Source organism: Acanthaster planci, linkage group LG15, assembly GCF_054643075.1.
Source record: "Acanthaster planci isolate LZ-2023a linkage group LG15, COTS_SCS, whole genome shotgun sequence".
NCBI classification, from domain to species: domain Eukaryota; kingdom Metazoa; phylum Echinodermata; class Asteroidea; order Valvatida; family Acanthasteridae; genus Acanthaster; species Acanthaster planci.
Genome location: NC_141791.1, coordinates 14011880 through 14036918, shown reverse-complemented (window position 1 = coordinate 14036918; position 25039 = coordinate 14011880). Strand labels below are relative to the sequence as shown.

The 25039-nt window shown below is 42.0% G+C and overlaps 4 protein-coding genes across 12 annotated transcripts in view; 1 reads left to right on the top strand and 3 right to left on the bottom strand.

Moving 5' to 3' along the window:
* The window catches only part of cfap47 (cilia and flagella associated protein 47), a 37110-nt gene extending 18725 nt beyond the window's left edge, over positions 1-18385 (bottom strand). For 2 of the 6 annotated variants that reach the window (XM_087146285.1, XM_087146288.1), the window contains exons 1-32: positions 18067-18385; positions 16945-17099; positions 16640-16847; positions 16448-16494; positions 15952-16180; positions 14820-15129; positions 13942-14370; positions 13298-13520; positions 12777-12929; positions 12410-12442; positions 11547-11650; positions 11252-11431; positions 10586-10689; positions 10219-10331; positions 9694-9827; positions 9007-9117; positions 8553-8683; positions 8096-8218; positions 7590-7799; positions 7040-7190; positions 6354-6929; positions 6009-6207; positions 5637-5858; positions 4901-5187; positions 4255-4501; positions 3501-3731; positions 2910-3135; positions 2340-2535; positions 1945-1974; positions 1028-1125; positions 533-649; positions 70-204 (exon numbers count right to left, since the gene is read on the bottom strand). In XM_087146285.1, coding sequence (XP_087002411.1) covers positions 70-204; positions 533-649; positions 1028-1125; positions 1945-1974; positions 2340-2535; positions 2910-3135; positions 3501-3731; positions 4255-4501; positions 4901-5187; positions 5637-5858; positions 6009-6207; positions 6354-6929; positions 7040-7190; positions 7590-7799; positions 8096-8218; positions 8553-8683; positions 9007-9117; positions 9694-9827; positions 10219-10331; positions 10586-10689; positions 11252-11431; positions 11547-11650; positions 12410-12442; positions 12777-12929; positions 13298-13520; positions 13942-14370; positions 14820-15129; positions 15952-16180; positions 16448-16494; positions 16640-16847; positions 16945-17099; positions 18067-18225 — 5871 coding nt within the window. In that variant the 5' untranslated portion in view covers positions 18226-18385. The remainder of the gene's footprint in view (positions 1-69; positions 205-532; positions 650-1027; positions 1126-1944; positions 1975-2339; positions 2536-2909; positions 3136-3500; positions 3732-4254; positions 4502-4900; positions 5188-5636; positions 5859-6008; positions 6208-6353; positions 6930-7039; positions 7191-7589; positions 7800-8095; positions 8219-8552; positions 8684-9006; positions 9118-9693; positions 9828-10218; positions 10332-10585; positions 10690-11251; positions 11432-11546; positions 11651-12409; positions 12443-12776; positions 12930-13297; positions 13521-13941; positions 14371-14819; positions 15130-15951; positions 16181-16447; positions 16495-16639; positions 16848-16944; positions 17100-18066) is intronic. The other 4 variants (XM_087146287.1, XM_022234268.2, XM_087146286.1 and 1 more) reach the window with 3 other exon arrangements.
* Position 18386: 1 nt separating this feature from the next.
* Positions 18387-21772, top strand: dnajb13 (DnaJ heat shock protein family (Hsp40) member B13). Its single transcript, XM_022234288.2, has 6 exons — positions 18387-18563; positions 19106-19209; positions 19319-19480; positions 19929-20086; positions 20195-20499; positions 20854-21772. The coding sequence occupies exons 1-6, from the start codon at positions 18406-18408 to the stop codon at positions 21002-21004; spliced, it is 1038 nt and encodes a 345-aa protein (XP_022089980.2). The 5' UTR covers positions 18387-18405; the 3' UTR covers positions 21005-21772.
* Positions 21773-21866: 94 nt separating this feature from the next.
* Positions 21867-24854, bottom strand: LOC110978936 (glutathione S-transferase 3, mitochondrial-like). Of its 3 annotated transcripts, none has more exons than XM_022234289.2 (6): positions 24739-24854; positions 24111-24302; positions 23660-23724; positions 23393-23450; positions 23184-23256; positions 21867-22835 (listed from the first exon to the last, which is right to left on the bottom strand). In XM_022234289.2, the coding sequence occupies exons 2-6, from the start codon at positions 24237-24239 to the stop codon at positions 22735-22737; spliced, it is 426 nt and encodes a 141-aa protein (XP_022089981.1). In that variant the 5' UTR covers positions 24240-24302; positions 24739-24854; the 3' UTR covers positions 21867-22734. The 3 variants fall into 3 exon arrangements, with proteins under 3 accessions (XP_022089981.1, XP_022089983.1, XP_022089982.1); XM_022234291.2 differs by having other exon boundaries at positions 23202-23256; XM_022234290.2 differs by having other exon boundaries at positions 24111-24297; positions 24739-24824.
* The window catches only part of LOC110978930 (protein downstream neighbor of Son-like), a 58753-nt gene continuing 58480 nt past the window's right edge, over positions 24767-25039 (bottom strand). Inside the window, exon 12 of one of the 2 annotated variants that reach the window (XR_015427800.1) lies at positions 24767-24883. The gene's annotated coding sequence lies outside the window, so the exon portion shown is untranslated. Of the gene's footprint in view, positions 24909-25039 lie in introns of both variants that reach the window. The other variant, XR_015427801.1, reaches the window with a different exon arrangement.

Below are 25039 nucleotides of genomic sequence, written 5' to 3'. Positions count from 1 at the left end.
ATTATAGAAAAAAAAATGGGTTCAACAAGGTTCGTGCAGAGATGCATCAGATAGTAAATGGAAACCCACCTGACGTGCAACACAGGCATGCAGTGACCCCACAAACTCAACAGTGGTCCGTGGTGTGTACTGAGGAAGGCGCTGGTACAGATGAACGCACAGCAGCAGCAGGGAAATAGGGTTGGGATCAGTGACATCTATAGCCTGCCAAAATATCGAAAATAGGCAGATGTTCAAACAAAGGCGAAATAGTCTGACTACTGACTAGCTGGGAGGGCAATGGAAATAGTACATATGAATGAACTGCAGTAAGAGAGAAAGAACTGCAGTTATACCATGATCAAATGGTATACTACTAGAAGGGAAATAGTCCAACTGTTGACTGGCTATGGTCAATATACTCAAGTTCATAGCAATAAAGGCACCAAAATTGGGTTAATGTGGTATATCTAAAATCAACACATAAATCTGTACACTCTCCTGCTCCAAAAAGAAAACTAAAAAGTAAGAGTATTTCCTCGTTTCTACCGACCTGAATATCATAGTCCAGGCCAATATATCTGAATGCATTGACCACTTTGAGGGCATTATGAAGGCACTGCTCAGCAGTGGCTGGCTGGGTATACATGCTCTGTAGATGGCTCTTGATCTGAGACAGAAAAAAATCAAGGACAATGAAAAAAAAAGGATGGTTATCTCACTGGATCGGGACATTTAGTGAAGGAATCTCTTAAAACACTGCAGACTCTGTGGGTGTGCTGTACAATATATATGCCAGTTTTCAAGCTCATGTTGACAATACTATCAGATATAAGAACTGTCCTGGGTGGAGGGTACATGACACCTGATGAAATAAACTTCCAATTGGTTAGGTAAGTATCAAAATGGTGGGGTGGGGGCTTTTCCCCCCATGGCATAAGTTTGGTAAACGAGCAAGGAGATGATGCAGAAACGGATGTGCCACTGACAAAAGAATCCCACAACAAATGAAATGAGTTGGATTGTCATTGTTTGGTTTCCAACTCACCAGGAAAGGAACGTGAGCAGCCAGGACGGCGGCTAGCACCAAGCCATCCAGGAGATCATAGTCAAAGTTGACGACCCATCGAGAGGGTGGAATACCACCTGGTTGGATAACAAAAGAACAAGAAAACACTAATACACACTGCATTACAGAGGTGGACACGCTGACGATTGAAAATGATGAAAATGCACACTGAAATGGGGGGGGGGTTGTTTGGAATATGACAGCACCGAGCATGAACGATGGTAATGGTTGGCAAAAAGGAAGTGGATGATATGAGATGCATGATTCCTACTGGCATGACTGGTACACATTCAATGGAGACATTCCTGTTAAATCCAAGGCAGCAATATAAGCAGCATCTGCATTTGCAATGAAAAGGCCAAAAAGTCTACCAAGAAAACCTTGCAGACCACATGCCTGACCTCTTCTTGTGAGTCAAGTTACAAAATCCTAGTCATCAGACAAGACACAGAATGCTAAACAACAGCCTTCTAAAGAAGTTCAACACTGTTACATTCACTTGACTGTAGGTCCCTAGGCCGTAGAAAATGCATGCCAAATTTCAACGACTAATTGAGGGACCACCATTCAACAGATCTACAGACAATGCATAAATTTCAACTGTACTTTCATTTCGAGAGGCAAATTACTCTTCGCGGAGACGACGCTGCAACAGCTCTGCAGAGAAATGTTGCTGTGGAAAACAAGCACAAACCAACCCTGCACACCAACCTAACGCCTAAGCAAGCAGTTTCAACCAAGCCACTAACAACCTGAAATAATGAAGCTGCATGAATATGGCATTCTGCTTTTTGCAATAGGCATCTAGAGCAGTGTCCCACACACCAGCAAAGCATAAAGACATGTATATATATTGCATTAGCTCAACCACAGCTAGCAAAAAGGCATCAAGTTACCTCGAGGAGCTTCAAAATAATATGGCGACTCTGCCAGGAAAAGGAATGGGAGAAATCATAATGCATATCAATGGCCTCTTTGTCTCATCGCAAGAAATAATCAGCAAGTGGGCTATCAATGCCATACATCAAGTTCCTTTTAACTTTTCTCAAGTTGCAGTTCAGGTCACGAAAGCAAGCAGGCAGTGTGAAGCATTTTTTTGTATTTCACATTTCCAAAACTTGAAGATTTAAAATGTGGTTTACTTTGAGGAAAAACAGGAACAAACTCGGAGAAACACAAGCCCCTTTAACTGTTTTCACAGAAGCTAGCAGGTGATTTGAAGGATTTTTTGTATTTTGTAGTTCGAAAATTTGAAGACAATGGTTACTTTGATACTTTGACGGAGACGTACCTTTGTCACAGTCTTTCCATATCTTGTGTCTCTGCTGTTCATAGTGATGGTTCAGCCAGGCCAGTAAGATACGCTCTCCTACGCTGTAAATGTTGCTGCATAGCGGATCCGGGTTGATGGAGGGCAGACTGGAGGAACTACCGGAGGAGGAGAGAGCTTTGAACTGACGGGGCGTGATGCGGGCAAGCACCAGGACCTACAGAGAGAAATAAATGTTGAAAATAACAAACACACTGGAAACGGATCACAATCAAAGCTGCAATCATGTTTTGTTGACTTCCAATTTCTTCAAAGGAAAGCCCCATCTTGCATCAAGAGTTCAAAGTAGCTTGCTCTAAACCAATTCAAAGATGGACTCTTCGTTGATCAAAGCAGCATCAGATTTTAGGAAGAAAGTAGAGCAGCCTGCTTAAGACACTGTCAAAGAACTATTCAAAGTCAATCATGAGATCGTCTGCCCAAGACTTTTCTGGTGACAATTTTTAGAAGCAACCAGCAAAGAGTTCCTCTGGGTTGAAGAAAGTCTGTCCTTTCCCAATCAACTTGCTTCTAATCCCGAGAACATCTCACCTTCAGTGTCTGGAGCAGCAGATCGGTCCAGGCCCTCTTGGAGACAGACTCAAAGAGGATCTCATCCAGAGGTGCCTCCTGGATGCGGATGGCCACAGTGCTCTTGCCTTGCTGCTGAGCCTTCTTCCTCTCTCGGATCTGCTCCTGCAGCTTGACCCAACGCTGGTAATCTTGGGGTTCAAACAGGTACTCTGGCTTGATGTTGGCGATAGATGCACCTTGGCTCCTGCAAGTTGCAATTCGTACAGAGATCAATAAAGAAGCTCTTTAGACTTATCCAAGGAGATGCCATAACTGCTGGGTAACACACTCCCAGGTGAGTTCTTAGGCTCGATGGGGGCATGCTTGTGACAAATCACAACACCCTATTGGTTGAAGAGGCATGTAACATCTTTGTACCACCTGTCCACGAGCAATGTGCCTCCATAGCAATGGCTTCCAATTCTGGTTGTCAAATTACACTACATAAGTTTTCTGGATTTTTGTCTTCACTAGAACCCACTCATTATTACAATACACCACTGTCAGCCTAACTGTGACTTCTGGCAAATAATTCACTGATCAATTATTAAATTGAGATGATTTTGATACCTCAAGAAAGTCAGCAGCGTAGAGTGTTGCCAGTGAAGCTGCAGGACCCTCTCAGTAGGGTCTGCAGGCAGAGCTTGGTTGATGGGGATTCCAGGCACCAGACGACCACTCATGTGAGCCATCAGGTCATAGATGGTCTTGCAGCGACTACTCTTGGAGTTATTGGTGGCAGGGCTTCCATGGGAGGCTTTGTCACGGGCTTTCTCGGGGGCCGAGTTCTTGGCAACTCCACTTCAATGACGAAAAAAATTTGACCAAATTCAGTTTGCTTTTCCACATAGTTTGCAACACTTGCATAAAAATTGGTCAAAACAGGTTATGAAGGTAGTAACTTTTTAACAATGAGAGAGATTTGACTGAACAAAACAAATTGTCAAAACTCTCACAGTCTACTATGACCTGAATCAGCTGCTTTCTGTTCAACACGTACATTACTTTTGCAATATCCTCTGTTTCCTTGCATAAGAAGTTGCATCTACAGATCATGACTTTAAAAAACAATCCTAATTCAAACTTAGCCTCAATATGATACATATACCAGATCAAGAGTTGATGAACAGCAGGGTCACTGTTGTCATAATGACCTTTAAGGAGTCAAGGTCAAATCGTTGGAATACCTGAACCTACGTGAACAGCCACTGCAGTGTGTAATGTATACTTGAAGGCTAAAGTCAGCCTTTAGGTCAAAGATTTGAAGGCTTCAAGATGGTTGCTCATCCCAATGTAAGTAACGATATCAGTTCAACTTTCCCACCTCCTGAGTCCCTCCGGCATAGAGACTGGGTTGGGGCCCCCGGACCATCCATGCAGCGTAATCCATCTCTGTACAGCCATCAGGACTTCCTGGTGGAACACCCCTTCCTCTGTGTCTTCATTAGGGAAGGCAGCCGAACCCAAGGATCGAGAAGCTAGACCAAGCCGGCTCTCTGGATCGATGATGGAGCGGTCGGCTACCGCACGGTTGACGGCACCATCACGGGGGGTACTGCGATAGGTGGACTCTGCCAAGGTCAAATTGGAAACCAGATTTCACGAAAAGCAGATTCAAACGTGAACTATACACAATAAATTTCTGTCATTCCAGTATTTTTGAACAAATTCACATTTTAATACAAACAAAACTGCTTGTCACTTTCATGTTCTGAATTTCTTGCAATGTATGCATACTTCTATTCACTGCTACAGGGGTTACAACATCCAGCTAAAGAACCAAACCTTCCTATTTCATGCATTTGTCAATCAATAGTGAAGTGGTTAAAGATTTCCACACATTGTAATAAAAATTCACCAAAAATAAGGTAATAAACTTGGAGAGTTTTTGATTTAATTTTCTCTTTCTTAAAGCAGGCAATAATGTCATCAGAACCAATTTGGTAAATTTCAAGCCATCCTCATCTAACCTGTGATGCTCTCGGTGGATTCTTCGTAAGTTGACGTGGTTGCTCCAAACCTTGAGCTTGTGCTCGCTGAGCTCCTCTGGGTTGAGGGTCTGCTAGGCGACTCAACGGGGATCATGACGGCTTCCCCTACGTTCCCCAGACTCTCTTTGGAGTTTGCCGTGGAATGGCGACCTCGCAGGGTCTGACCCTGCTCTGTGACAATCTGGAAGTCGGTGCGGTGCTGGGCTACGAAGGGATAGGCCGTCAAGAGACAATTGTCGGCTGTGGCTGTCACTGGAATGGAAAAACTAGAAGAGGGGAGAAGTTTTCATGAGAAAATGTACTTCTTGAGTCAGAATGCAAAGTATCTGGTTTAAATTCTAATGATGAAGCAACCTTGGTGACTCTTTACCCCTATTTAAACCCTTTCCACATCTATGAGGATCCTTCCTGAAATTTGCACTTTCATTGCAGTAAATTTCAAGGGCATCAAGTCCCATGTGAGGTAATAGTGGTTAGGCTTTGCTATTCTCAATCCTGTGAAACCCTCCAAAACCTCTCAGTGGATTTGAAAGGAATTTTAGGGTTACGTTTACAGATGCTAAGTTTAGTTTCAAACTGATCACGAATGCTGCATGCACATGGCACACAAACTTTTCAATTAACTTGACCCCAGCAGAGATCATCAAAGCTCGAATCAACACTGATGTCCCACAACAAGTCTCTGACTGGGATCCAGAGTGTTACGATCACCTACCTGTTCCCCTGGGTGTCGACAAACTTGACCGGCTGGGTGAAGGACACCGGTCTAGGGGAGCAGAAGGTGACTTTACACTTCAAGATGAAGGGTTCCTCGTCTCCTTCATCCCCACAGCAAGGTTGGATCTTCTGGCCATCGGGGAAAGTCACGCTTAGAACAGACATCTTACTGCCATCGTCCAGTTCAACATCAGGCAGCTCAACATCAATAACTGTCTCCCTAAATCACACAAAATTTCCAATTTATACAAGATGTTTTCAACATTTGTCGATGGTCTACGGCAAAACTTTGACCATCATCACAGATTTAATTACATACACCCATAGCTGTCTATTCTGGACAAGTCATAACAATGTCAAGAGTTCTTACTTTCTGAAGCCGGCCGCTTGGATGGTGAAGTCAGCCGACACCTTCGTGGCCAAGGGAACTGGGGTCAGGACAATAGCTAAGGGGTCAAAGGTCAACTGCGGTGACTTGAGGACGCCATAGAGGTTGATGTGGAGGTAGGGTCGGGATTCATCTTCGTTGAGGATGATGGGAACTTTGGCATGAAATTCTCCAGGCTCGTCTGTGTGCACGAAAAAAGATAAGAGCAAAATCACAATCAAATCATAATCTGAATTAAAATGCACTTTGAATGGAGAAATCTCAATTTACATGAGACAAATTTAATCAGCATCTTAGAAATATTACAGAGGAGAGGGTTTTACTAACCTGGACAGAACATGACACCAAGGGGGTAAGTTTCCCCTGGTGCTAAGGTGTCTTTGACACTTCCTCCGCCTTCTTTAAGGGACAGGAATGGCATGCCGTTAGGCATCAGGAATCTGAAGATGCCTTCTTCCATGGCTTTACCGCAGCTCCTCAAGTCCAGACTCCACTTCAAGTTTTTGTAGCTGTTGTTAACCAGCAATGTCCCCTGTGTCTGAGACGGGGAGCCGGCGACTCCAAAGTCCAGGTACCCGGACGGCAGGGAGAAATCCAAGTTGGCATGCGACAGCTGCAGGGGTTGACGCAGTGCCGTGGCGACGATGCGACGACGTGGGGTTGCCACAGTGACCACAACGGGCCGTGGGGTGATGATGTGGTTAATGCTCTTGGTGGAGGGGGCAGGAGTGGGCGGGAAGGGTGTGGATTCTGGAGTGGGGGCATCGGTCTGGTTGATGGAGACTGGCATGGTGAAGTCGTAAGATGCGACCTCAGTGGGTTGGAAGTTTAGTTGACACTGGATAGTCTGCATGCCGCCCACAGTCACCTTGTAAACACCTGGGTTCATAGTATCCTCCGATTCTAAGCACGAAAAGATAACAAACAATTTTACATAGATTAGAGGTTGACTGCATTATGTCATACAGAAATGAATAAGTCAATTTGGGAACAAGGAAAAGCGGCTTCGTTACCTTCCATGACGTCAGCGTCAAACTTCAGAGAGAAGTCTCGGTAACGTGAGAGATCAAAGACCACCTTGGCTCTAGTCCTGGCTTTGTTGATGAGTTTGAAGGGCACTGTCAGACTGGATGCACAGTAGACGCCACCAAGTTGGAATGTCGGCTGAAAAAAAAAGATGAGAGTTTTCTTACTCCAAAGCATAATCACAACCGCGATTACTTTATAAATGACAAATATCACATTGACTTCAAAGCCTTTGTAGCCTGGTACCATGTTACTGACGATGCTCAAGAGCATGTGTTGGGGTACAGGAATCAGATAAAAGCTCCCGCTGGTAGGAATGACTATAGAGACAACTATTAGGCTGCATCCAAATCACTTGACCATGGCATGAAATTACACATTACTCACTGGGAACTGGCCAGAGCCACTACCAGTGACTAGTGAGTAATTTCTAGCTGCAGCTAGGTAATTTGGACACGGCCTAACTGACACATGGAAGCGATCGGTAGTGAAGAGATGGATGGAATACTTATAAGTAATGGCAGATTTCAGACTTACCACATCAATGTCTACCATGGGAGGTTCCACAGTGCCTCCCATCCTTAGCTCGATTGTCTTCCAGCCTCTGATAGCCACCTCAAGCCGGGTGTCAAACTTCATGACGGCTCCCGGGGTAAGGTAGATACCCAGCTCAGTAGTGCCACCCACCGGGACCACGCCCTGGACTGGAGAGACTGTCAAGCCGGGCACTGGGCTGGGATCCACTACCTACGAGACAGGAGAAGATTTGAAGAAGTTGGGTCAAATCACCGCGAGTTAAATTCCCAGAGGCGCGTTCATGACACAACAGTTCTCTGTTAGATATCCGGCTTGCCTTTTTCTTGGCATACATCTAAAAAGCTACCATGAGAGCACAGTTTTGCTGACAACTGCTCAGTATTCCATGGACTGGTAAAGATATACGCCAAACAGAAAGTACGCTAACGTTTTTCACTATACAGCAGAACACTGGTTTAATAGTGAAATATTAGACACATGCTGGGGATAATGACATGGTGTGGTACCTGGAAGTAAGCATGGTTCTGGCTGGCATTCTGCAGTACAGCTGACCTAGAGGTGGTCAGATGAAGAGGGACCTGACCAAACAGTACACGTCTCTCCATGAACATCACCTGAGTGGGACCAAGCTACATAAACCAAAAACATAATCAAAAAATCCAGTCTGAAACTGTTGAAACATCTCTTAAAAACATCCGAGTCTGCACACATTTCAAAAACATTCTAAAAACAGGCTTTTTTCACTAAAATTTTAACTTCAATACCCAAATATTTTGATTACAAGTTTGCATATTCTTAGTCTCTTTACACGACTCAAGCAGACTAAATATGGACATTGATAAAACTTCTCCAAACACAAAACTCTGAGAATTTTTGTGAAGGAATGGCAAGATCTCCTCAGAAAGCGAAATGCCAATAAAAACACTGATTGTCCATAAAATCCATCTCACTGACTGAACTTACATCAGCAAAGCATTTGAGTTTAAGCGTGTCTCCGCCATGGACTTTCAGAGCAAACTCTCCGTCCTCTGGAGCGTGGTAGGACGGATGGAATACCACTTCACACTCCAAGTCCTTCTGAGGGTCCACAGTGCCTGAAACAACAATTACATTAAACAACTGATTTGAGGCTTGTACATTTTCCAAGGTGTTACCGGCAAACAGCTGAGCTGTTCTTGAAGGTGTGGACAGGGGTTTTTTTCTAGTCTGTTATCTGATATCATTTTCCATCTCTTAATTGATTAATCTCTTTTTATTAAGACTTTTCAGTTTCAGTAATTACTCATTTACATCATGCATTAATTTCCATTCAGGCCACTTTGCCATTGCATTTTTTTTATTGTGTAACCACAGGCTGCCAATTTCATGTTTATGTTGGCTTGAACTGAAGTGAGCTTGAGTCATGGGTTGGACATACCAGAGGCGGGTCTGATGGAGAAGGCTGTGCCCCTCTCGCCCAGGATGGGTTGCCATGTGAACTCTGCTGGATAGTTACGGGAATTCCGCAGCGTGATGATGTCCCTCAAGCCTAGGTATAGACAAATGACAATGCTATCAGGACACCATTTATAGAGTTGCTAAGTAGGAAATGTTGAGCAGGAATTGAAGTACACAACAATAGTCAGCAGAGAACCGGTTTCAAGACACATGAAGCGCATCATGTGTAGGCCGGTAACCGGATTTTGCTGAGCATTTTTCTTGGCTTAGCAACTCTACTGCATTGAACACAACGCTTTTCCATTTATGAATGTAATGTAACAGGTAATGTATTCACATCAGTTTCTAAAGGCTGGTGGAAAAAGCAATGACAAGCTAGCTGAGGTGGGACTCTAACCCATAACCTCCTACTTAGCGGTGTAGATGCCTTTTAATAGCAATTCAGGGTTGGCTGATGAATTCCAATCTGAAACAACTGTGTTAAGCCTGTAACAACTGAGGACATTAACCCTAACCCTCCTCAATCCTTCACCTGTTGGAGGACTGAGGAGGGTTAGGGTTAATAACAGATGGCTCTAGTCTGAAATCATTGAGTTGGATAAGTAATAAGCACTTTTCGACAAGTCCTAATTGACTGGGTTTGGTCAGTAGATAATAGTTGTCTCACCTGCTTCTGCTGGCATTCCTGGTGTAGGCCTGAGTTCTAGCCTCTCTGTAGACAACTCCAATGCCACTGCTACGACATCAGCATAAACTATTACATGTTCCTTGTTGGCTTTGTTGACTGTGTAAGTCACATTCCTACAGACAAGTACAGATAACACACAGCATTACGAGAATTAACAATGACTTATGACAATGTCAACTCACTTGCAAAAATACTTAGACACTACTAAACTTCGCTGCCAAATCAGGCCAAGAAAAAATGGCTCTCATAAAAAACTTGGACCAGTTAGTTTTGGTATTAACATAAATAAATTATGATGAAAATTTTACCCGATTTATTACAAGATAATCAGAAAGAAAATACAATATAAAAGCGCTACATTAGCTTTGAATGAATCCTGATACATGTCCTTGTTTTCAAAGGTTGCAAGATTTCTATAAAGTTGACATTTATTTTCAGTGTCAAGACTGAAACCTCCTGATGAAGAATCACAAAACAAACTTTAAACATGTTCAAAGTACTTACCTCTGGAAACGTCCCTTGGTGTTGGACTCAAAGATGAGCGGAAGCGCTGCCTTGCAGTTGGGAGGGACGACTTGAGACAGGGGACTGGTCTGTCGCAACTCACGACAATCAATCTGGGAAATCAAGGCCAAATGTTGCAATGCTAGCAGTTCTCTTTATCTCTGTGCCTCCATCAAATTCAATCACAAGTCATTCTTTCTACTTTCTTTTTCAAGGATGTAAACAATAAAAACAGAACTTTAAAAGAGAAAGAAAATCAGTCAAGTAAAAACAGAAAAATGGAAGTAAAATTCAGTTTCAAGTTATCTAATTCAGGGGACTTAGCCAACTAATTTTTAAGCTCAAAAGCTTTGCTGTATGTACTTACATCAACTTCAACGTGGATGAACTGATCTAGATTGTTGATGATGTTGAGCTTCTGTACGCTTGTTGACTTGAGGCACACCTGGCCAAAGTCTATGGTTGGTGGACCTGTATATTATTTTACAAAAGCATGGCGATCAGCTACAACTTATCACAGTGGCAACTTGGCACTATCTTAAATAAGAAGGAGCTGCCACTATGTTGGACAATATACTATCCTGTGCCCCAACCTTTTGCCGGGATGTATAATTGCTACCAAAATTTTCCCTGGCAAAAGGACATATGTATGCAATTGTTTTATTTTAATGAAATATAAAGATTTCTTTGCAAATAGTTACAAAACAATTTCCCAAGTGGTTTGATAAGTTGGTCAAAGGTTGCTTTTTGCAAAGCCTGTGTCGATTTTATGGTAAATTTTCTCCGTTTTTACAAAATAAAGAGAGTGTGTTTCTTACACCCTTTTACCGGGAACATTTTTTCTACTGTGATCATGCTTAAGGGCAAAAGCACATAAGTGCACTTACGACCTTTTGCCGGACACATGACGATAAATAAAACAAGCTTTGTCAAATAATCTTCATACTAAACATTTCTGGATCATGGTCTTTAACCTCTATGGACACTGACCGCAAGTTAAAAGACAGACATGCACGAGTAACTGATAGCTTACCAATGACCACTTGATGCAGCTGTTGTGGGGTTAAGATCTTCTTACAATCAGCCTTCTCCTGGGGGGTCATGGGCACAGCATTCAGTCCACGGCTGAAGGGACGAGATGTGGAGCTCAGCTCCTTCTCAGCAAGTTGCTTGGAGCTCAGCATGCGACGAGATTTGTCTCGTGGACTTGGTGCTGTCAAACGCATAACACATGCAAAAACAGTTTAGCCAGACAATTTATGAAGTCAAATCTCTGAATCCGAGTACAGATGTGAACTTTTTTTTCAAATCTCAGGCTACAAGCTCACTCTTGACAGGTGGTTTAATCTCTTCCAGTTTCAACTTGGACGGTTTCAGCCCAGACGCCGGTTTCAGGCCAATATCTTTGTCATTGTCCAGCTCAAGAAACTCCCTGAAAGAAACAAGAGAGAGAATAAAATCTCAAAACACTTCTTCCTCTTACGTCAGAGCTGATGGTATCAAACCTAAACAATTCCCATTTTTCCATCAATCGGAGGAATGAAGACCTTCAGGGATATGCCAACTGCAATCCCACCATCTATAACTCTTTTATTGATTTGTGTCTTAAGATTTTTCATTTGCACTTTGACAAATCATCAATAAGATGAAACTGAAGAAACACATCTTAAGAAATGGAATTTCTGTGAAGTGGATAATGTTGAAAACGAACTTGAAAATGGGTAGAGTGCAATATGTGAAACAAAGATTGAATTGATGCCATGGAGAGACTGCGTAGGTATACAAGTACTGGTAGATGAGAATGTGATCAAGACAAACAAATGAAAAAGGAAAAAGGCATTTCTACATGCAAGTCCATTCTAAATGCAACAGCAGTACTTGAAAGACAAATTAAGTATTTTCAGAAATACTTAACTTAATGGACTAAGAGAGTGAAATTTAGCCCTATGGATGGGTCTGCATTTGTACAACACTTCACTCAGGAAATGAAAAGAGCCTTCCGGACAAATTCTGATAGGAGCGGGGAAAGGGGGAAGGACCAATCAAATGGACCTCTGCCCTAAATCTCTTTCCCCGTTCCAGATTCTGCACCTGGCTATGGTAGCAATGAGCAGCTGAATTCAGAAGTAAAGGCTTATTAATGATATTGGCATTAGCAGCAAATGACGCGAAGATTAAATGAACCATCAACCTGCAAGGGTGCAGTTCCTGAACTCGTTGCCACCTGTCAGATATAAGCACAAATTGCTAAGTAATTGATCTCATGAAACTCCGCTCAGCCGTATATTCCATTTCCTTGTCTTACTTAAAACCTCAAACATCAAGTCACTTGGAAATTGTTAAATTGTTTTTAATTAAACCTACATACCTTATTTCCATTTATAAAATTTCAGAGAGAGAGAGTTAGCTTTTATAAGTAATATTTCACGAAAATGCATGTATTCAGCTGGACCGATTAAAAATACAAATCACTTGTCTTAACATTTGATTTTATTCCACTATGGAAAAGATAACTAGCAAAGAAACCAATTACTGACCACATTCAGAGGCCAACCTACCTAGCTTTTGTCTTTCCAATCCTACGTTCTCTGCTCTCTTTCAGGTAGCTATTGTAGATATTCTTGTGCTTCTGAACAGCAGCCAGTTCATCATCATCATAGGCATAGTCTGGGTCGATGTATGTGTGACGTTCCGTCTTGGTAAATATAGTCCTGCATATCCAAAATGACAAATCAGAAAAACATCAACATATTGAAGAGAGAGTCTTCAATCAACATCACATCATGTTTGGATTCCATTCCACCTTTCATTTCTTGCTCGCAATGAAATAAAACGCTGAAATACAGATAGGTTTAATGGCTATATGAGATTCCGCCTAACTTTGTCCAGATTCTTTGAAAGACATACAGGCAAATTTAAGACCAAGTCCAAATTATTAGACTTTGGCTAGAAGTCTTACATTTGTCTCTAGGAAATGCAAGTAGCCGCTAACTAGTGGCTTCTATACGCATGTGTGTTATTTCAGCCATAGCCAAGACATGAGGACACAGCCTCAGCATCAAAAGTCCAATTGACTCACTTGTACTGGTCCCGTCTGTAGCTGGGCCTGATGCTACGAGCCCGGTCATTAGGGTAAGCCACTAGGGCTGTAGAGTCTGGGATGTGGCCAGCTGACTTGGTGGCATGGAGACCCTTGGTCTTAGGGGCTCCTATCATGGCTGCCCGGGGGTCGTAGGGCTTAGCTTCGTCCATGGTGACATCAATGAATTGACCAACCTCACCGACAACACGGGGTGTGATGCCTGGCAAAGAGAAAGTAATACAAATGATATGATCAATCATGCAATTTGGGAAAGTGGGTCATGGAATGAAAGAAAGATAAGAGGTCCAAATGAGAATAAAGTCCCACGTTCCATATCACTGGCTGAAAAACTGATGATGTGCCTCTTTTGCATGAAACGGCAACTAATTAGTCCAAATCAAAATGAACCATTTAAAATATTCTCTGTTGAAACCATCACCCAAACTGCTGACACAAATTTCAACGATTTCTTATCCAGCAACTGTAACAAACTGATGGTCATGGCTTATCACAGACTGAATGAAGCATCTTTCAGAATATGACGCAGATTTTCCTCTACCTTTGAGAAATGTCCTCTTAAGTTACCATCTAAACCTGATGAGAATCCAGTGAGTTATAGCAGAGTTTTGTTTGTGACTCACCTGGGTTGAATTTAGGCTCTCTCTTCTTGGACTCGGCATTGGAGACACCTTGAAGGAATATCTGCAGGCCATAAATGGCCTCTAAATGAGTGGCCAGTTGATTGGCCTCCTCTCCTTCATCGGCCACGGATCCTAGGACGTCCATCACCTGGGTCAGTTTGAAGGTTCCGTACTGATTGGGCTTGAAGGAGAAGATCAGATCCTGGGACTCGCCGGGTTTGAGCTTGCCAAAGTATGGGTAGACGCAGAACTGAGCCACTTGGCGACAGACAAAGGAGGCGGGGAGGTGGGCGGAGTCATTACGGAGGGTGCAGAGGGTGTCTACATGCTCACCAACGGGGCAATCACCAAAGTCAAAATGGTTGGTTGGGGAGAGACTGAGAAGTACTGGAAGAGCTGTGCCGGTGAGAGCCACCTCTACTTTGGTGCCTAGAGGAGCATTGAAAGGAAGTTGTAGTTACAAATTTAATGCAAACCTTAATAACACATGTCATGTTTGAATCCTGGCAAATCTTCAAGCAAACTGTTTTTAGGAGTCAGAAGCTGACATCTGTTTCACATATTATCTTGTGATGGTGCTTGCTGGACAAGAGCAGTCAATGAGACAACACAGTTTGTAAGTTTTGTAAAGTGAATCTGGTAAAACAAGGCCACTGATGATGTAGAATGGCCGTTATAGCCAGGTGCCCGACTTCACATGTGCAGCACGTTTATATTCTCAAATAAAGATTTGTTTACAAGTCAGTGTATTGCATGATCATTTCAGGCTAGACTGCATCTTACACCATCCCTTAAAACCTGACATGATAAAAGGTGGTGGATAATTAATTAACAGGCCATAACAAAGGAGGACAATACTGTAATGACAGACTCCCTACCTTCATTTCCGTTCTGTTTTCCAGCATCAGTGTCCGCCCCAAACCCTTTGCTGCTCCCAATCACCACAATTTGCATGAAGAGGGCAAAGTCCTGGCGGGGCGGTGGGGAGGCGGTGCTCTTCCAGCCCTGCCGGGCAGTACTGTAGCGAGGGCAGAAACGGAAAAAGACAGGAGCGCGCTGGTAAGGAGCCAGCTTGCCCTGGGAGGGGATGGCAGTGACTAGGGAGGTCAGCTCGTTGGTGCTGGAGCGGACTTTCTCCACATCCTTCGTGGCAAGCGTTGCAACTGTCGACTTTGTCAAATCCGTACCCTGAAACAAATTTTCAACAGTGACTGACTAGATAGAATTCAGTAATGAACATGACAAGATAGCTCAACCGAAATGAACAAAAATCTTTGCTACAAGATCTTGAGTTAGCCCCATAGAAGTATCTTTAAAGCTGCTCTTTTCCTGTTCTTGGAAATGCTTTGTGAGAGAAACATATTGCAATTCTAAGTCACAACCAACTTCTTACTGTGGAACACAAGCAAAGACCTGTAGTCCATGCCACAATCATGACCACTGGCCTAGTTCATAGAGCTGACCAGACACAAAAATTCTGATATTAAAGCAAAGATAACATTTGCTTCACTAGAGTAGGAGACCAGCTAAAATCTCATGCACTGTGTGTTTCTCATTGCTGGTTCCAGGCTAATTCTTGCTTAACACAGACAGCGTCTTGAAATTACACGCGACTCTATGAAAATAAGCTGCAGGCACTGCCATAGACTCGTGTTTAATTTTGCAGTTAAGTGATTCAGGCTGCATCCGAATCTGTTGTCTAGAGCTAGGTCTAGGTCTTCCCTCCATTGGAAATGTGCAGAGATGCGTAGACAATAGACCTAGCCGTAGCTCTGGAAGCCCGTTTCGGACACGGCCTTAGACACAGCCACATAAATTTGCTGAGCAAGAGCTTGTGTCCAGATTTCTTGGCTGCGGCTTGAAATTGCATACAATTCTATTGGAAGTGGCTGTAGCCATTACCATAGACTCATGCAGAATTTCTAGCTGCATCCATGGAATTCACACAAGGCCATTTTGTTTTTTCTTTAGCAGCTCCACGTTATTTGACCGACACGCTCATCAACTTACAGCTTCCATTCCCTCTGCTTTCTCTTCCAGGACTGTCACAAAGCTGATAGGGTCCGGCCCGTTATTATACAGCATGGCCATCTGGGTCTTGTCGGTACCGTAGTAGGTGTTGCCAAACTTGATGCAGTCTATCTGCTCATCTGAGTCCGGGGCGTACAGCTCCAGGCATCGCTCCACGACGTTGGCTTTGATGTGAAGGATAGCTGGCTGCTGGGCTTCCAATTGAACTCTGCCAAGAAAACATGCGACGTCAAATCAACGAAGAACAAAAATGTATCATCGGCTAGAACAGTTTCAGGCTAACTGTTCAAATCAATACAAACATAAACTGGAAGCTTCATGTTATCACAGATTCAGCTTGACCAGGATTACATTAAAACAACTTATTTACTTACACTTGACAAGCATTCCAGTAATTTGGGAAGGGTACAGATAATAAGCCAGCTCAGTTAGGATTCCAATTTTTGTTGAAAATCGCAATTGTTGTTATACTTACGGCACTTCTTCATTCAAAACTCCAGCATTTTTGGTAACAAATTCCACCTAGTTCACACACAAAAACCAAGAGAGATATAACTTGGCAAGATAAACACACTAGATTAAAAAAAAAATCTTTATTGTTTTTGTGTTTTGGACTCTCGTCACCCAGTTTTGAGACTCAATTCTTTGAACCAGTCAATGAGCTTACCTTAATAACTTGCGCTGTCTTTGGCTGCAGGGTTCCCGTGGAAGGGAATATGGTAATTGGCTGCAAGCCCGTGTAGTTAATCTTGAAGTTTCCTGGCAAGGAGCCGTGATTGTACAGAGATACCTGCGTGGATAGCACCTTACTGTTGCGTACTACAGTGCCAAAGTTGGCTGGCCCTTCCAAGTCCAAGAGAGGCTGGGGACTGTAACTGTAAGATTAAGAAAACAGAGGACAACAGTTTTGGTAGATACTGAACCAAAATAAATGCAATGTTGTGTGATGGTACCTAGGGATGTTTTACTTACACACAGAGAGGAATCTCCACGACATCTTCATCAACGAGAAGGATTAGACCATCTTGACAATCTTGAGGCTCTTCTGTGAAGAACTCAATAGTCGCGGTCACCTCCAGGCCAGGGGCAACTGGCTTGTCTGGATTCTTCACAATCAACTTGAATTTCTGCAAAATCAGAAAACCAGGATGGAAATTAGTTCTGTTGTAATATTTCTACTATGTTAGTATGCAGGCAAAGTTGGCGATGTGTTGGGGACTGCCTTTTACATTGGCCCTAGGTGAAGTGAGCAGGTGTGGTTCTAGAGCAAATTTTTTCTTGGGGGAGGGAGCAAGACCCTGCGCATGTGACATCCCCTTTTAACTTTCACTACTTCTCTTTCATTTTGGGGGGAGGGGAGATTTGGGGGGGGGCTTAAAGTTAAAGCCCCCAGCTACCCTGTAGATCTGCGTTTGGAAGTGTGCCAAAAGGCACAAGCAAAAACTTAAGGGTAAACATGTACATTACATAAGCCTACACTGGAACTTAATAAGACAACTGAACAAGTTTCCACAAGAAAATAACCGCCTGCTATCTCAAGCAAATAACAATGTAATAATAAATAAAATTTAAAAACAACAATCTGGTTGCATTTAATGCATTCAGTTAAGTGACACTACCAAGAGTCTCTTAATGAGCCCTTTTCACGTTTCATGTGTGCATGCTCAGAAGATTTAGTCGAGGGGAACAAATTCATGACAAGAACATTGCGTAACGTTTGGCGAATGGATGCTCACAATTTTTATTGCTGTAGACAATTTGTTCCCCTCTAGCTTTGCTCACTTCCTTGCGCGGGGGCGCTGTAATCAACATGGCAAGGGAACAGGAAATTGGCTTATTAACAGGTCTAGACCTGAGCATATGTCTTAGTAGTAGGCCTACTAGGCTAGGCCTATTTTTGTAGCGTGCAAATCCACTCAACCGAGTCCTCCATGTGAACATGCATGACGTCAAAAGACTAGGCCTAGCCTAAAACTTGTAAAACAACTTAGGCTGAACTGAACTATTTTTTCATGTTTTCTGAATTTAAAGGGGGCAAAGTTTAGTTTTTATATAAAAAGTGTGGATTTTAACCCATAGAGACAAAATTCTTACATTTGTATTTGGTCCATGAAATTTAATCTGCTTGCTGCACTTGCTGATGTTTTGCACTGTGACACTTCGGACGTGCACTGCGTTGGCCTCTGCGTCCATAAATTCTATCACCGGTGGGATAATTCTGACCCCTGATATATCCCCTGCCATGTTGGACATACTTTCCAAAAATTTTCCCTATAACTATTTTTTTTTTACCGAAGTTAGTTTCACAACTAAATTACAACTTCGAAACTGGAAGCGGCCATGTTGTTTTAAAGTTGTTGCCAAGCAGGAACAGCGCCCCCTCGTGACAGATTCTGCTAATCAACCGCATAGCAACAATGTAAACAACTGTCCATGGGAAAAATTGAGCGCAGCTGGAGGAAATCTGTGTTAGAACAATTTTTTGCAAAAACGAAGTCGTTTGTACCGACTTTATCATCCAAAATGGGGCAGGATTACTATGGTATTCTGGGACTCACTAGATCAGTAATAGATGCGGATATTAAGAAAGCGTAAGTAATAAAACTTGCCAGTTTTTCACGACAGTTCTTTGCTTTTCTTTTTTTCGCACTAGTTAGTAGTTGGAGCTGAGGGTTGTGTGTAACGTTACATGGTCATGTGCGCCTCAGTCAGTGACACTGTCACTACACTAGTCGTGCTGCGCATCGGGATGCAGTCTGGCTGGCAAGGTTGGGTTGACTAAGTTAAAACGTGGGGGGTGGTAGCTGTTGAAGACGGTTTGGCCTAAATTCAAAATTGCTTTGGCCTGCAGATGGTGATGAGCATTGTAACTATACATTTCTCTGTCAATTTACACAAACTTCCAGTCTTCCACTGTCTTCCAAAATCTATTCTTGGACATGGGAACTTCATTGCACTTCGTTCACGCCTCACTCAGGCAGACATGACGTCATGCTGACTGCATAAAGAAATCATTCATGGATGATGGGTGGTATTCTAAATCTTTCGTTTGATCATTTTGGGTAAATATTCACCAGGCTCATTTTTTGAGAACATTAGGGGTATAAATTTGAATTATTGTTTTATTTTACAGCTACCGGAAGTTGTCCTTGAAGTATCATCCAGATAAGAACCAAGAAACAGGTGCTCCAGAGAAGTTCAAGCAGGTCTCCGAGGCCTACGATGTACTGTGCGATCGTAAGTTGTATCTAACAAACATTAATCATCTGCAAACGTATACAGCAAGCATGAGCTAAAACATTCAACATTGGCAAGTCTTACACTTTCAATATCACTTGGTCTGTAGCTCGCAAAAAGGCCGTCTATGACCAGTTTGGAGAGGAAGGGTTGAAGAATGGTGTACCTGAGGGAAAGATGGAGAGTGGAGCATGGACCCACGGCTATACCTTCCATGGTGATGCTCACAAAGTCTTCAGGGAGTTCTTTGGTGGAGATAACCCATTCAGTGGTAAGCCCAGGCAGACACAGTTATTCCCAACGTCCAAACCGATTCATTTCACTAAAAACAAAAAAACTTGTCATGACATGAACTTCAGTAGCCAAGCAACGACTGAAATAACAGACATACAACATACATGTATCAAAGTTTGGTTCAAATTTTAGAACCGTTGGAGGAAAATGAAGTAAATGAATCGAAAACATACCTTAAATTTAGGCTTGATTGTGGCATGCTGATGAATTAGGCCAGTATCAAAGATGTACTTTGCACAAACTATTGATTAGTCAGAAATAATAGCAGTAAACATTACTTCATATAAAGCAGGTTACTCTTAGCATAAATTACTCTGACTTGGCACCTGTGAGTAAAACGCGGGTACAATAACGTGTTCACAGTTCTTGCGCTGTCTTTGTATGTACATGTACTAAACTGCAATCCTGTGGTCATTGACGTACAGAGTTCTTTGATGACATTGACGGTGATCTGAGCATGGGTTTTGGTGGTCTGCGAGGCAGAGGACGGAAGAAGCAGGACGCATCCATTGAAAGAGACCTGACGCTATCATTGGAGGAGATCTTCCACGGATGCACCAAGAAGATGAAGATTTCAAGAAGGGTGGGTCTTAAGATCGCATCCCAAGATGGATATAGGAAGAGTATTAACATGAAACTGAGCACAAGCAAATTCTAGTTTGTGTGATGAATGAACTTTTGTCATTTTCAGGTGATGAATGAAGATGGCCATACTTCCAGCATCCGAGACAAGATCCTGACCATCACAGTCAAGCGCGGCTGGCGAGAGGGCACTCGCATCACTTTCCCCAAGGAAGGCGATCAAGGACCCAATAACGTGCCGGCTGACATCGTTTTCATCGTCCGTGACAAGCCACACCCTCGGTTTAAGCGAGACAGTAATGATCTCATCTTTACAGCCAGAGTGCTGCTTGGTAAAGCCCTGACTGGATGCAGTGTGGAGGTGCCTACCTTGGACGGACGGCTTCTGAATGTTCCCATCAATGACATCATCAGGTTAGCTGGAATTCTGATTATATTCAGTATAAACTGAACAAGATTTCCTTGTGTGTTAGCTTTCAAAGCTTGTGCATCAACCGAGGATGTTTGCCACTAAACAAAGCGTTAAATACATTTTCCACATGAAGGAAAAAGCACATTTCACTCTGAAAGACATAAGAAACGTTGCATTAAACATCTAGTGTGCTAAGCAATTAGGGCAAAATTAAACAAATTCCTGCATTTCATACGACACTGGATTAAGTAAGCCTACAGAAAATCCCTTGATTTAAGTAAGTGGTAATATCAATTGTAGATTTGCCAAGAACCAGACCATGTTTACTTATGTCAGCTTTGTTAATATTGAAACAGGCCAGGCTACGAAAAGGTCGTCCCCGGTGAAGGCATGCCACTATCAAGAGCCCCAGAGGAAAAAGGCAACCTGATCATCCGCTTTGACATTGAATTCCCTAAACAGCTGACATCGGAGAAGAAACGCCTTCTCAAGGAAGCTTTGCTTTAAACTGGAGTGGGCACTGGCTTGTCCATGCTGTTACTGCAAAAGAACTGTTCTTGAAATATTCAGCGAAGATGGTTGTAACCAATTGGTGACTCTCATGGGGTATCACGGTTACCAGGCAAGCCCCATACTTCATTACTGGTATGGACAGAGTACCAGCAGAAACATTGCTTCCCTGTCATAAATTAAAATCAAAGCAATATTGTCTTCAATATGCAAGTTTCAGATCCTTTTTTTCAAATGCTTAACAAAGGTAGGCATAAGACATACGTACTAAATTGACTGTTAGCATGTAAAGTACTGTGGTAGGTCCAGCCAAGACTCACAGGTTTGTATTCCAGGGTAAAGAGATTTAAGACAGCAAAAATGAGTCAAATTAATGGCCAGCTCTTGAATTCTGATGTTAAAACAGCTTCCTACCAGTGTTTCATTAAGCAAACCTTGCACTCAGTTCCTAAGAATACCACTCTCTTCCAATAAATCTTGTCCCAAATGTACTCCTCACAATTTGCAAGGGTGTTAGATGCTAACTCACTGTACATGTACATAGGTATGTACATTCATGGGTATACATAAAACGTAATGAAAGATAATAGTTTGTTTTTCCTGGAAAAGAATTTCAGGAAATTTAAACTATTAACCAAACTGTACCGTAACCTTCAAGACAACAATCATCCGTCCTTTCTTAAAACAACTTGATTTTAATGTATATATTGTATGTAAACAGATTTTTGTTTTGTTGGAATAAAGTCACTTCTAGACCTTACAAAATTTGGCACATGGAATTTTCTTTTTAGTCATGTTATTACCAATTAAAACGTTAAGAATTTCACTAAAGCATTTCAAATACACAACCAAGCCGATATGAGCTTTAAGTAAATGCTGTTTTAATTCCCGTCAATGTCTTATACTACTTTGGATAAAAATTACAAAAATATTTGATATAAATTTTCACAACTTTATATGATTTGTACTTAAAAATCCAAAAACAACTTTCCAGAAGATTTGACTCAAATCAACAGCTGTATAAATTTATGAATATATTCACAATTCAATAAACGACATATTTCACTGATATCTACAAGCTTGAAACAACTTCCCTGAAGTAAAATCAGACGCTATAAAAGTGAAGTGAAATCAGGCGCTATAAAAGATCTGAAAATTGAAAATATCAGTTCAAAGTCCAACTTTCTTAAATGAGGATTTTATAGAGAGAGTATCCAAATACCTAAATGAAATAACTATAAATTCAAAAATTCTACTTTCAACTAATAAGAATTTGAAACAAGGTTAATTCTATACCCATAAATTCTTAAACACAGATTTCCTCGGAACTTGCTGATTACAAACAACAGAGAGCAGCAACACTTGTGTATGCCAACTAATACCACTGGAGCACAGCAACAAGTCATTTCTAGAATACGTAATTAATTTCCATTTGATTTCTCTCTGTTGCAAATTGCATTTTGCTTGTCCTTTTGGAACTGGCTAGAATACATGTAGCTGAAATCCTCAGAATGAACATGAATGAGGTATTAAGTTGAAAATTTCAGCATTGGTTTGCTGAGGAAAAGCAGCCCTTGTCATGAGAGATATCTTCAGCAAGATACTCGATGCAAGATACTTGGAAATAATTAGTTTCACAAACTAAAATCTGGCAGTGTTTAACGATCACAGCAAGCAGAGCGAATGGACGAAGAGTTCTACTCCATTTCAAGCAAGGTTGTTGCACTTCACACCCACTCCAGCTGACGGACAGCAGAATAAATGGTCATCCCGAATAGACCCAGGATGGCTGGGTACCCAAATGCTCCCCTCATACGCTTCTTAGGATCTGGAGGGGCCAAAAAAGAGATAAAATTCTGTCCATCTCGATCCTTGTTCCACGACTATATTTTCATGGCAACAAATTTTACATCAAGCAACCCAGTTCCTGTCCACAGATTCATGCCACAAAGTACCAAAACGTCATTTGAATCCCAGTGTCTTCAAAAAAACAATCAACTTTAACACTGACCTTCCTGAAGAGGTTTTAAAGGGCATTACACCCGTCAAAAGTTAACATACAATTTACATGCCATTTGATTACTGCACACTGAAGGATCTTTATGCTGAGAGGATCAAAAGAGTTTCTGCATTGCTGGCAGTTTGGTGGGGTTAAGGTATGGCTAAAAGATAGTACCTCCCGTGCTGTACCCACGTGCATAGCTTAGACGACTAATGATCCACACAGCCCCGCAAGCAGCTGATGCCCGCTGTAACAAGTGAAAAAAAAATCAAGTTTCTGGGACATCATGACTTCTTCATTTTGAAAGGAAGCCACCAACACAGATAAGTGCCGCAGTGTGCCTGGTGGCGCAGATGTGGAGCATCAGAAGGAAGATAACTTACTGGAAATTGGAGTCCAGACATGGCCAGGAAAAACAGGAATGGAGGATATGACTCCAGACTGCGGGTAAAGACCGAAAGAAAAAATACTGCTGATGTTGATGCTAGACACTAAGTATTCCCACACCTCAAATCTTCTTCAACCCCGACCCCTTGGGGTTATATTGAAATTTCAATCATACTGAAATTGGAGGATTGAGGACTGTTAGGGTTAAAAAAGAATTCAGCATTGAGGGCAGGAATTGTTCTGGATTGCTCAGGTTTACTCACGTGTTTTGATGAGACCTCTGAATACAGTTGAAGAGCTGGTGAGTATCACTGTACATTGCAGGGTACTGCTCAGAAGAGGATCATAGTATGTGATTAAATCTATGATTTTCATAACAACTTGAAGAATGCATTTGTTCCATCAGTGTCTACCAAGCTGTGAAAGACTAGCTCATTAAAATCACAAGGAACAGAAATCATAAAAAGAATTCCATGTCAGACTATCACATTTTTTGAGGGTCACAAACACTAAATGAACAAGTTTATTCTACCTTTAAAACCTATTTTCTCAAGGTACTGAACATTTTCCCAGTTAAAATGTCCCCCTCAATTTAAACTGGCATCCCTTTTAAACTTGAGGTTAACTTTAAGGCATTCAGAAATTGGTAGGGTCTGATAATATGGAATTGGGGAAGAAAGAAAAGAAAGTTTTCTATTTCAATGGTTAGCTTACCTCCACACCATACTTTTTCCTTGCAAAACTAACTTTTGCAGCTAGGTAGTACACCATGACATAACTGGCTGAGCCAACCAGAATGACATACCCATAATCCTTGGGCAGAGTTGACAAGACACTAGACATGATCACCAATGATGGTCTCTTCACGACAAAGTTATCTCAACTTCAAGTCAAGTTTGGTCTGTACTGTAGAGCGTAGTGCAGTGGAAGTCAATAAAATAATAAATTAGGCAAAATGTTAGACTTTCATTTCACCACTTTTATATACCACTCTTTAAAAATACCACTCTTTAAAACCGATACAGCAATGCAAAATCATTTATTTTTTAAATAGGCCTAGCATGCCTTGGCCCTATTTTACTTCGTGTGCCGCTTTCCGCTTGTCTTTCCTAGTGTGGACCTTCCCAGCATCATGTGCATCTGTGCATCGCTTTGTGTAGACAAGCTATGTTTGCAATTTTGGCCCCCTCCAGCGCTCCTGGTCAGATCTTTTAAACTCCAAACGAAATGGAAATTCGTCTGAATCTATCATATTTGCGCATGAAGTTCGACAATGTGAAGATTTCTAGTACCAATTACAGTTGAGTCAAATCTTTTAAAGCCTACTTTCCAACTTTTTCACCTGTAATCGTCACTGGGCCCAGGATCCACCAGGTCCGACCGATCCGGAGAGCTCTAGTGCATGAAGTGCGGGAAAACAGATTACGCTGTCACGGGTACGTGCACTTTCAATTCCAAACAGGCTGGTTCCCAGACATATTTCTGGACTAGTTTAGTACAAAAATAGGGTTGCTGAAGAAGAAAGGAATTTTTATTCCGAGGATCAATATGTTTTTACGTCAGATATTTCACATTTTATTACATAAATTTTAAAATTAGGTACACAATAATGTGTTATTAATCCAAAGGTCTTTATTTTTAAT

Bases quoted from the DNA above. Each gene is read 5' to 3' on its own strand.
- dnajb13 (XM_022234288.2), top strand. From the start codon at position 18,406: ATGGGAAAAATTGAGCGCAGCTGGAGGAAATCTGTGTTAGAACAATTT. The intron at 19,210-19,318 runs GTAAGTTGTATC...CTTGGTCTGTAG, and splicing joins CTACGATGTACTGTGCGATC to CTCGCAAAAAGGCCGTCTAT. The intron at 20,500-20,853 runs GTTAGCTGGAAT...ATATTGAAACAG, and splicing joins CCCATCAATGACATCATCAG to GCCAGGCTACGAAAAGGTCG.
- LOC110978936 (XM_022234289.2), bottom strand. From the start codon at position 24,239: ATGTCTAGTGTCTTGTCAACTCTGCCCAAGGATTATGGGTATGTCATT. The intron at 23,257-23,392 runs GTAAGTTATCTT...CACTTGTTACAG, and splicing joins TGTCTGGACTCCAATTTCCA to CGGGCATCAGCTGCTTGCGG. The intron at 22,836-23,183 runs GTACTATCTTTT...TGGCCCCTCCAG, and splicing joins ACGTGGGTACAGCACGGGAG to ATCCTAAGAAGCGTATGAGG.